Source organism: Eretmochelys imbricata, chromosome 17 (genome assembly GCF_965152235.1).
Source record: "Eretmochelys imbricata isolate rEreImb1 chromosome 17, rEreImb1.hap1, whole genome shotgun sequence".
NCBI classification, from domain to species: Eukaryota; Metazoa; Chordata; order Testudines; family Cheloniidae; genus Eretmochelys; species Eretmochelys imbricata.
The window spans coordinates 926158-935243 of NC_135588.1; the positions used below are offsets into that span (position 1 = coordinate 926158).

The 9086-nt window shown below is 67.2% G+C and overlaps 1 protein-coding gene across 1 annotated transcript; it reads left to right on the top strand.

Moving 5' to 3' along the window:
- Positions 1 to 4674: 4674 nt before the first annotated feature.
- Positions 4675 to 9086, top strand: HIC1 (HIC ZBTB transcriptional repressor 1). Its single transcript, XM_077836680.1, has 2 exons — positions 4675 to 4726; positions 7165 to 9086. Exons 1-2 carry the CDS (start codon positions 4675 to 4677, stop codon positions 9084 to 9086), a joined length of 1974 nt encoding a protein of 657 aa, XP_077692806.1.

Below are 9086 nucleotides of genomic sequence, written 5' to 3' on the forward strand. Positions count from 1 at the left end.
GGAATTAAGGAGGTTAATGTAATGAAGGCCATTCAACACGGGCATACAGAAAACAGATACTGTCAACCTAACTTGACATATGTATTTTTAAATGGGATTACAAATTTGGTTGATAAAGATAACAGTATTGATGTAATATACGTAAACTTCCATACCACATTTGACTTGGTACCACACATCATTTTGGTTACAAAACTAGAAAGATATCAAATTACCATGGTACACATTACATGGATTAAAAACTGACTGACTGACAGGTATCAAAACATAACTGTAAAGGGGAATCATCACTGATCAGGTGAGTTTCTACTGGGATATCACAGGAATTGGTTCTAGGACTTACACTAATTAACATTTTTATCAATGACCCGGAAGAAGACAAAATCATCACTGATCAAGTTTGCAGATGACACAAAAATTGGGAGCATGGTAAGTAATGAAGAGGACAAAGTGATCTGGATCATTTGGTAAGCTGGCTGCAAGCAAACAATGCAGATTTTAACATGGCTAAATGTAAATGTACACACCTGGGAACAAAGAATGGAGGCTGTACTTACAGGATGGGGGATTCTAGCCTGGGACCCAGGGACTCCGAAGAAGACCTGAAGGTCATAGTGTCTTGTCTTGGGGTTCTTTTGCTTTTGTTGATGCTCCAGTGTCCTGACTGTAAACACAGGGCCTATCTGGGCCCAAAGATGTTGCTTGTTCTCACTCTTGATTGAGTTAAATGAGGCCCATCCCATGGTGGGTGATGCTTCGTCCCCAACACTTCTGGCCGGCTGCAATATTCTACCTTTTACATCTCTCCTAAAGGACACCATGGAATTCTCTGCCAATCACCATCACAAACAGCTACTTGGCTGCTTTCAGCAAGTGCCACACTGACCCTGCCATTGGTGACGTACCAAGGAGCGGGGCAGACACAGGTGTCATATGGCTGCCTGGGCATGCCTCTGCCACATTAAAGTTGGGGTGCCCACTGTGACACAGCAGAGGGGGGGCAGATTGAACTGGGGGTGCCGCAGGGGAGTTTCACTGGGACTGTCTGCATGGGGGATGGGATAGCAGGGCGGGGCTTCACTGGAGGGATGATACCTGAGCCTGTAACCTGAGCCAGGAGGGGGGTTGGGGCCAGGTGACATCTTTTGCTCGGGAAGCTGGACAAAGGCTGGAGGAGGAGCCAGGGGGAGGCTGCGTGAGTTGGCTGGAGGGGGTTTTGAGTTGAGAGTAGACTGGGGAAATGGAGGGAACCCCAAGGCTGGGGTCTAAGCTCCCTGCCCCACAGAAGGACCTGTCTGAGGAGTCCTGGTTGTACCAACAAGCTCTGTTTGGGACTGTGTTCCTGTCGTCCAATAAACCTTCTGCTTTACTGGCTGGCTGAGAGTCAGGGTGAATTGCAGGGTGCAGGGCCCTGACGCCCCGACACTCCATGACAGCCACATACACAGTGTCGTGTTCCCCCCCACCCCCGGCAATGGCTGCTTTTCTTGCTCGGCTCCTCTCTTCCAGACCTTTGACATGTGAATTAATTAAACCAGCTTAGACCCCCTGCCATTTAGTGAGCCAAATGCAAAGGTGAAGTGTAAAGACCTGAGTGTCACATGCTGCTACATGGGCATTTGTCTAAGCAGATGGGAGATGCTTTCACTCCCGTGCACAGGGGCCAGAGGAAAGTGTAAGTGACAGGAGCTCTGAGCCTCTCTGGACTCTCCTCCGCTCACTCTGCCCTGGGCCCCTAAACTCTAAGTCTCAGTCTGCTCTTGGAAGGGGCTCTGAATAGAGGGAGTGTCCATGGCCACTTGTCACTGCAACATGGCCATTCACTGTGGCCTGTCCATGCCACAAGCACACCTGGCTCCTGACACCCTTGGCCAGCCCCCTGCAAGCAGCACTGAGCTGGACTGCGCTGCAGCTTGTTTCTTTCACAACAGGGTGATGTGTCAGCCACATAGCGCCTCACACCTACCCGCCCACCCAGCTGGGCCTGCGGGTGCATGCTGGGAAAATCTGGGCGGTTGCCCCACGGTACCTGAGGGGGGGGAGTGTCTGAGGCCATGCAGTCATTGTTACCCACAGTGCAGTGTGCGCTGCAGGCCATCACCCGCTGAGCTGGTCACAGCTGGGGGCCACCCGCCAGCCTGGGGGAAACCCGGCGTTGGCATGGTTACTATCGCTATCCCTGCCGTGTGTGGTCCCCCGCCAGGTCACTGCCATGTGGGACACAGGAGTCTGAGTCCCACTCCTGACCCTGGTGCCTGTACATGGGGCCAGAGGGGGCGCGGGACGGGCCCCTGGGGCTTGCTCCCTGCCAGCCTAGGTCTGCACCAAGAACTTCTGCATCTGTCCCCTTGCAGCTGACCCCGTCCCCTTCTGACAGTCTGCCGGGGACTCGCAGCGGGACGCGGATCCAGCGGGCCCCGCCAGAGGTGGGAACATTTTCCCAAGGGAAAGATTTTCCATCGAGACAAAGACATTAAGAAACAAACAAACAAACAAGGGAGCAGGATCCAGGGAACTGGGGGGAGCTGGACGGGGGCAGCTGGATCAGCAGCAGCTGGATCACGAGGTTCAGGGGAGCTGGGTTGGGGGAACCTGGACTGGGGATTTTCCCGCAGAGCCAAACCCCGGCCCGCGCGGTCTTTGCCCGCCTTTCCTGTGCTTGGTCCCAGCACTGGGGATGCTTTTCCTTCCTTCATTTGCCGTATTTGGGTGTCGCATTTCAAGATCGATTGGCCAATGTAAGTCACGTGGTAACCCCCCAAAAAACAACAACTTTCATTTTCAATACTCCCCCCCCCCGCCGTAACACACTAACCAGTGCCCGATGCGCCCGGCGCCTGGGCTGCTGTGAAATCCCCGGACAGCTATTGGGGTCCCCCAAGCTCCGCTGTGCCCGCTCCGTGCCCGGGGCCGGGGGAAGTGTCCGCACAAGTAACAAGTGCCAGGGAAGGCTGCAGGCGGGCCCCGGGGAGCCCAGCTTGTGCCAGGCGCGCCCCGTCCGCCTGTCGGGCGCTCCTGCTGCCCACGGGCCGGGGGCTTCCCTTGCCCAGGCTCGGAGATGAGGCCCCACCAGCCCGGAGGGGCCGCGTGCCTGGCCTGGAGCCGCCGAGCACAAGGGCTGAAGGCTGAGCGGGACAGTTCCGGGGCTCCCGCCGGCTTTTCTCGCTCGTCCTGCTCACGCGGGGCCGGCAGGGCCTGGGCCGGGCTCTTCGCGAGGGCTCCAGACCCGCGGCAGCAGCTCCGCGCAGAGGGTCTGGCTGTCAGTGTCCAGCCCTACACCAGCGGCCTTCCCCGTCCCCGAGGGCCCCAGCTTCCCTCGTCCCGCCCGCAGGGTCCCTGCCCGGCCCCGCCTGAGCCAGAGCTCTGCTCCCGGCGCGGATTCATTCCGCGCCCCAGGCTCCGTTCGCGCTGCAGGAGCACCCGGGCCCCGCCAGACCCGCCCCACAGCTCGCCAGCCGAGACCCTCCTGCACCCGCGAACCACAGAACTTCCTCGCCCCAGAGGGGGAGCCGCCCCCGCCACCCCCCGCTCCGGGCTGGGAGCTGCCGGCCCCTGCGGAGCCCACCTGTGCTGACAGCGACCCCTGTCCTCCCGCTCACCTTCCCCCGGGGCCAGGGGCGCGCACCTGCGCGGGGAGGCCGCTGGCAGCGCGGACGCTGCAGGGGAGCGGGCGAGGGACGCTAGATGGCAGCAGGAGCAGGCGCTGCCTCCAACCTGGGCCCCCGCCGAGAAGAGCGAGCGCCCGGCGGGGAACCGCTACACCTGGGCTAGGAGATGAGCCCAAGGCAGGTGCTGGTGCGGGACCGCGTCGGCTGGGCTGGGCTGGGGCTGCTAAACCGGGAGAGCAGCCGACCCCGCCCCCCGCGGGACTCGCTCCCCCGCGCCCTTCCGGCCCATCCCCTGGGGGGTAGCGCAGAGTTTCTCCGCAGCTGGAAGTGCCCCGCGGCGGCAGCAGGAGAAATCAGGGGGAACCCGCCGCTCCGGGCCGATAGACTCACCCAGGCGTCCGGGCTCCAGGGCTCGCTGGCGCGCTCTCCCTCTGCGGCAGTCGGAGCTGGAGGGGAAGGGGCCGCCGGGGAGCCGTGCGCGGACCCCGAGCTGATACTTTCAGCTTCCCAACGGGCCCCTCCCAGCCCAGCGCCCCGGGGCCACCCCCACCCGCCGGCGGACGAAGCGGTTAAATTCCCCGCGCCGGGCAGACGCGTAGGAAGCCGGATCCGGGCAGGCCGGTCCCGGAGACAAGCGGGGCTTTTCCTTCCCGCCGCAGGCAGGGGTCCCCGGGCCAGCTCCGTGGGGAGCCGTCCAGGGCCCCGCTCCTCCCCCTGCTGCCCGGGCCCGCTCGCCCAGCCCGGCCCGGCCCGGCCCCGCCCGGGGAGCCGAGGGGAGGAGGCAGTCAGCTGCTGTCCCTTTAACAGGCGCTGGCGCGGAGCGGAGTTCAGGCCGGGGTCAGGGGGAGTTCGCAGCCCGGGCTTTACCTTTGCGCCGAGCCGTGCGCCGGCGGCACATGCTGCGCCCCGGAGCGGCCGCCGGGCCTGGCACGCAGGGCGCAGCGACCGCCGGGGGAGGCAGCGCCTTGGCAGCAGAGTCCGTAGAGCTGGCATGGGCCGGAGGCGCCGGCTGGCGGCGGGGAGCGCACGGCGGGGACCCAGGGGCTGAGGCTGCTGCTGCGGGGATATGAGAGTCCGCAGAGACCTCGGCTGGCTGGCGGAAGCGACGGAGCCCCCAGGTACGGCGGGACAGGACGGGGCGGGAGGGCGCCTGTGCCAGGGGCTTCTGCCCGTGCCCCTGGGAGCAGGGCGGGCTCCCAACGCCGGGCGGCCGCACACCTGGCCGGGGCGCCCCCCAGCCATCCTGTAATACAGCACAGAACCGGGGAAGGGGCTGCGCGGGGGCACGGCTGGGTCCCTCCCGGGCGCGAACGCAGAAAGCCGGGCAGGCGGCGCCCTGGGGGGTTGAGCCGCAGCCCGAGGCAGCGGGCGCTTTGCAGGACGGCGAGCGCAGCCTTGGGGCCGGGGCCGCTCGCGGGGCGCCAGGCTCAGAGACCAGAGGAGGAAGGGGTCGGTCTCTGCTGGAGGGGGGGTGGCAGAACGGCCGGAGCTGCTGGAACTCCGGTGCGGGGGGCGCTCCCACCCCCACGGCTTGAAGTGGCTCCATCATACCCAGGGTTAGCGTTTGGTTCCCTGGCTCTCAGCACCCGCGCTAGACACGCTGTTCCAGCGCCCTGCAGGGGCCGCAGCCGGATCCCGGGATGGGAGATGAGGGCCAGGACCCGGGGAGCCAGCGCTAGGCCCCCTGCGTGTCTCTGCCCCCAGAGCCGGCAGGAACTCCCAGGGGTCCTCGCCCCAGGTGGGCGCCAGGGCCTGCCCTCGGTGCTCGCGGCTCCCAGACAATCCCATGGACGGGAGTCCCGCTGGCGACTCCAGCTCGGCTGGGTCTTCCCCAGGCGGGGCTGCAGGAAGGGACCGATCCCCGCGGGCAGAGTGCGGGTCCCGCCGGGGCTGAGTCGGGCCGGGGCTCCCTGCGGGCGGGGACTCGCCCCGAGGCAGGTCTCTCTCGTCCAGCCCCTTTTCCTCGCCCCCAGGCCCCGCTCCCGCCCCAGAGACAGAGGTGCTGGGACTAGGTCTGCTGGGGGAGCGGTTTCCATCCTGCTCAGGGTATAATGGCTCTCAGCGCCCCGTTCAACGTTGTTCCAGCGCCTCTGCCCAAAGATGCTGTAAAATGGCGAAGTTTGGCTGTCCCGGCGGGTCCCGGCTCCAGCCCGGCCCTTCCCCGCCCTCGGGCTCGCACTGCCCGAGTCCAGTTGGCCCTGGCGCACCCACAGCTCCGCCGCCTCGCTCTCCCCGCCACAGCAGCTGCGCCAGCTGGGGCCCAGCTCGCTGCGGCCCGGGCCCGGCCCAGCCCGGGTGTAGGGCTCCGGCCATCCCGCTCCCAGGCCAGCAGCGCCTTCCTCTGGCTCTCCGGGGTGCCCCCCGCGCAGCGCGGCCTGTCCCGGCCTGGGCCCGGGGAAAGGGGCCTCGCTCCGCTGCGGGCCGCCTCTTCTCCCCAGCAAGCCAGCCCGAGCTGGGGCGCTTCGGGGAAGCCCGACCCCGCTCCTTCGCTGGGTTTTGGGCCTCCTGGTGCCAAAATCGGCGCTGGCGGCTCGAATTGGGGCGCACCAGGGAGGCGGGAGAAAGCGGGGCAGGAAGGCGAGGGGCTCCTGACCCCCCCCCAGCACCCCTGGCCCACGGGGCTGGCCCTGGAGGCCGGGCCCCGCTCGTCGGGTTTGGGGTCAGAACTGGAGCGATGTTCCCCCCGGGCTGCGGGCGGGCGGGCGGGCGCTGGGAAGGGGCCGCTCCAGGTCAGCGGGTGCGTGTAAGGCAGGAAGGGGGCAGAGGGGGCCCGGCCGGGGAGCGGCAGGTGGCCTGGCCCCTCCGCCCCCCGCTCAGGTGGGGCTGGGGCTCGCAGGCGGCGCTGGCAGCGGCGGGAGTGATGTCACCTTCCCCCAGCGCCTGCAGGGGCTTCCCCCCTCCCCCGCCCGGCCGCGCAGAGAAGCCCCGATATAAGGGGTGGCACAAGGCAGCGCAGCAGCCAGTGCGCAGAGGAGGCGGCGCAGCCCCGGCTCCCCGGCAGGACTCGCCCTCTCCTCCCCAGGTAGCGGCTGGGCCCTGGCCGCTCAGCAGCCCGGGGCTGGGGCTTCCCCTTCCCGCTGCGGCCGGGGGCGCGGCGCCCTCGTCCCGTCGAAGTGGCGCAGCTCCGGGCGCGCAACTGCCCCCGCCGCAGCCCAAAGCCGAGACCCCCCAGCGCAGCAGCCGGCGGGAGCCCGCCAAGGGCGCGTCGGGGCCGGGCGCTAGCAGGGGCGGCCGGCGGGGGGCCTGGCGCTGGGAGCCGGCCCCTCGCTGGGCCCTGGGGGCACGGGGCGCGTGGGGCCCGCGCTCCCCGCTGCCCAGCTCGGGGCTCCCCCGGGGGGCTGCGAAGCGGGCGCTGCGCGCCGGGGTGGGGGCGGCAGGTCGGACGGCGGCGCCCCGCTCCCTCCCCGGCAGCGCCCGCCGCAGCATTCCTCAGCCCTTGCGCAGCGGGCAGCGGGGCGGGGATGTTTTGCCTCCATTAGGCCGCGGCTGCGCTGCGCTGCGCTGCGCTGGGCCGGGCCGGGCCGGCCGCCAGCCCCTCACCGTGTGTCTCTTGCAGGTGGCGGGGGCAGCCCCGCGCTCGAGGCCATGGAGGTGCCGAGCCACTCGAGGCAGCTGCTCCTGCAGCTCAACACGCAGCGGGCCAAGGGCTTCCTGTGCGACGTGATCATCGTGGTGCAGAACGCGCTGTTCCGCGCGCACAAGAACATCCTGGCGGCCAGCAGCGTCTACCTGAAGTCGCTGGTGGTGCACGACAACCTGCTCAACCTGGACCACGAGATGGTGAGCCCCGGCGTCTTCCGCCTGGTGCTGGACTTCATCTACACCGGCCGGCTGGGCGAGTGCGAGCCGGGCGAGCCGGGCCTGGGGGCCGTGCTGGCGGCCGCTAGCTACCTGCAGGTGCCGGCCCTGGTGGCTCTGTGCAAGAAGAAGCTGAAGCGGTCTGGCAAGTACTGTCACCTGCGAGGCAGCTACAGCCCCTACAGCAAGGTGGCCAGGGGCCTGCGGGCCGCCCCTGTCATCCAGGCCTGCTACGCGGGTGCCCCCCGGCCTGTGGACGTGCAGCCTGGCGAGCCCCTCAACCCGCTCAGCACCCAGTGTGGGGAGCTCTATGCCTCCACCGCCCAGGGCCCCACCCTGCACCAGCCGGGCCTGTGCCCACCCGAGAGGCACTGCTCTCCGCCCTGCGGCCTGGACCTCTCCAAAAAGAGCCCCAGCAGCCCTTCCTCCCAGCTGCTGCCCACAGACAGACTCCACCCCGGGGACAGCAGGGAGCCCTTGCTGGCCCCCGGGCACGACAGCCCGCCGGGCAGCGCTTCTCTGCTGGCCAGCCACGGCTCCGCCTACAAAGACCCCCCCCAGGTGGGTGAAGGCGTGATCCACCCCGCAGAGCGCTTCCGTGGCAGCCCGCCCTGTGTCGAGCCCCCTGCCCGGGCCGAGGGCCACGACTTCCTGTACCGCTGGATGAAGCACGAGCGAATGGGCAGCTACCTGGAGGAGTGCGAGGCGGAGAAGGAGCCTGAGCGGGAGGAGAAGGCCGAGTCGCCCCTGCAGTCCCGCTACCCCAGCATCGAGAGCAACGAGCTGGAGAACGACAACAGCACCAGCGAGGACACGGGCAGCAGCGAGGGCCCATCTCCCGGGGGCACCCTGGGCCCCTACTGCAACCACCTGGCCTACGAGCCCGAGAGCCTGGGGGACAACCTGTACGTGTGCATCCCCTGCGGCAAGGGCTTCCCCAGCTCGGAGCAGCTCAACGCCCACGTGGAGGCCCACACCGAGGAGGAGCTGTACCACAAGGCAGCCGCGGAGCAGGCCGGCCCCTTCCTGGACAAGGGCGGCCAGAGCCTGGGCGACATCATCCGGCCCTACCGCTGCTCCTCCTGCGACAAGGCCTACAAGGACCCGGCCACGCTGCGGCAGCACGAGAAGACGCACTGGCTCACGCGGCCCTACCCCTGCACCATCTGCGGCAAGAAGTTCACGCAGCGCGGCACCATGACCCGGCACATGCGCAGCCACCTGGGCCTCAAGCCCTTCGCCTGCGACGCCTGCGGCATGCGCTTCACCCGGCAGTACCGGCTCACCGAGCACGCGCGCATCCACTCGGGCGAGAAGCCCTACGAGTGCCAGGTCTGCGGCGGCAAGTTCGCCCAGCAGCGCAACCTCATCAGCCACATGAAGATGCACGCGGCTGGGCCCGACGGCAAGTCCAAGCTGGACTTCCCTGAGAGCGTCTTCGCCATGGCCCGGCTCACGGCCGACCAGCTGGGCCTCAAGCAGGAGAAGGCGGCGGAGCTGCTCTCGCACACCTCGCACTTCCTCAGCGACCCCAAGGGCCTGGAGAGCCTGTACCCACTGGCCCGATTCACAGCCGAGCACCTGGGGCTGAGCCAGGAGAAGGCGGCCGAGATGCTGGGTCCAGGCCCCCTGCTGCACAGCGAAGGTGGCCGGAGCATAGAGCGCTATTCGCCCACCTAA